Source organism: Coenobita brevimanus, chromosome 50 (assembly GCF_032717465.1).
Source record: "Coenobita brevimanus isolate Jiangsu-jjx chromosome 50, ASM3271746v2, whole genome shotgun sequence".
Classification (NCBI taxonomy): domain Eukaryota; kingdom Metazoa; phylum Arthropoda; class Malacostraca; order Decapoda; family Coenobitidae; genus Coenobita; species Coenobita brevimanus.
In genome coordinates this window covers 47,397,800-47,398,871 of record NC_137003.1, presented here as the reverse complement: position 1 = coordinate 47,398,871, position 1,072 = coordinate 47,397,800, and the positions used below count along the sequence as shown (strand labels likewise).

The 1,072-nt window shown below is 38.7% G+C and overlaps 1 protein-coding gene across 1 annotated transcript; it reads right to left on the bottom strand.

Moving 5' to 3' along the window:
• Positions 1 to 232: 232 nt before the first annotated feature.
• LOC145399777 (swi5-dependent recombination DNA repair protein 1 homolog) lies at positions 233 to 726 on the bottom strand. Its single transcript, XM_080272326.1, has one exon. It carries the CDS (start codon positions 724 to 726, stop codon positions 304 to 306), a length of 423 nt encoding a protein of 140 aa, XP_080128452.1. The 3' UTR covers positions 233 to 303.
• Between the last annotated feature and the right edge of the window lie 346 nt (positions 727 to 1,072).

Below are 1,072 nucleotides of genomic sequence, written 5' to 3'. Positions count from 1 at the left end.
AATAAGAGTCAACCAGTGGCAATGCTTCATAAATTTACTCCCCAAAATATAAGGTATATACTATACAGTATATATAATACATTCTCATAAAACAGGAAATAATAATACCAACTAACTTTTGAGCTTGCAATCTGAAAAATATGAACACAATGCAGTATGGTTCTATATTTCATGAGGCAAATATGATAACTGTGAAAACCTTGAACCAACTTGCAATGCAGGTACGCCAGTGTATGATACTATAATGTGAAACACAGATGAAACTGGCAAATGTCTGACCCACATTGAGGGAGATGTGTTGACTCAAGTAATAAAGCAGTCTTCATCATCATTAAGCTTTAGCATTTCGGAGTCAAGACCAAGATTCTCTATCAGCATTTTAAGGGTAAGTTCCTCTTCCCCTGACTCTTGACTTTTCCTCTCACCCACTTTATTCCTCAGATCCACCAAGGCCTCTTGGCATGCCGTTAACCAGCGCTGGGTGATTGTGTCCAGTCCCTGTGTCTCCCACTTGGTTCGGTACATTTTAACTAGTCTCAGCTTCCGAACAGTTTCCTCCTTTTCCTTTACTCTTGCCTGGGCCTCTTGAATTCTGCGATGTATGTCTCCATCTTCCGCTTCTTTGCTGGGACTCTTGCGTGGCACTTTAAACTTTGGCTCGCCATTCAAAGACCCAACTTCTTCCTTCTCTGAATTATGTGGTCTTGTCTGCTTCTCAGGTGTCATTTCTGTAATACAGTATGAAGATTACTGTCAGCACCTCAAAATTAATTAATGAAGAATGAAAATTAATGCAACTGAGGAATGTGAAATAAGAAAGCTGTACAGTAATTAGGTGGCTGTATTTTCTAATTATTGTACTTAACAATCATTCATTTCAAACTGTGATTAAACCAAGCTAACAATACAAGATCAAGTATACAACAACAGAATATTTTAGCCATCCAGCAGCAACAAAGAAAAGGGTGTAGTCACATACAGTACATGGGTACGGAACAGGGTGGTCGGAAGCCTGACGTAACATACAAGGAATAATTAAGAGAGTGGACAGTAGAAAAAAATCACTACTGTA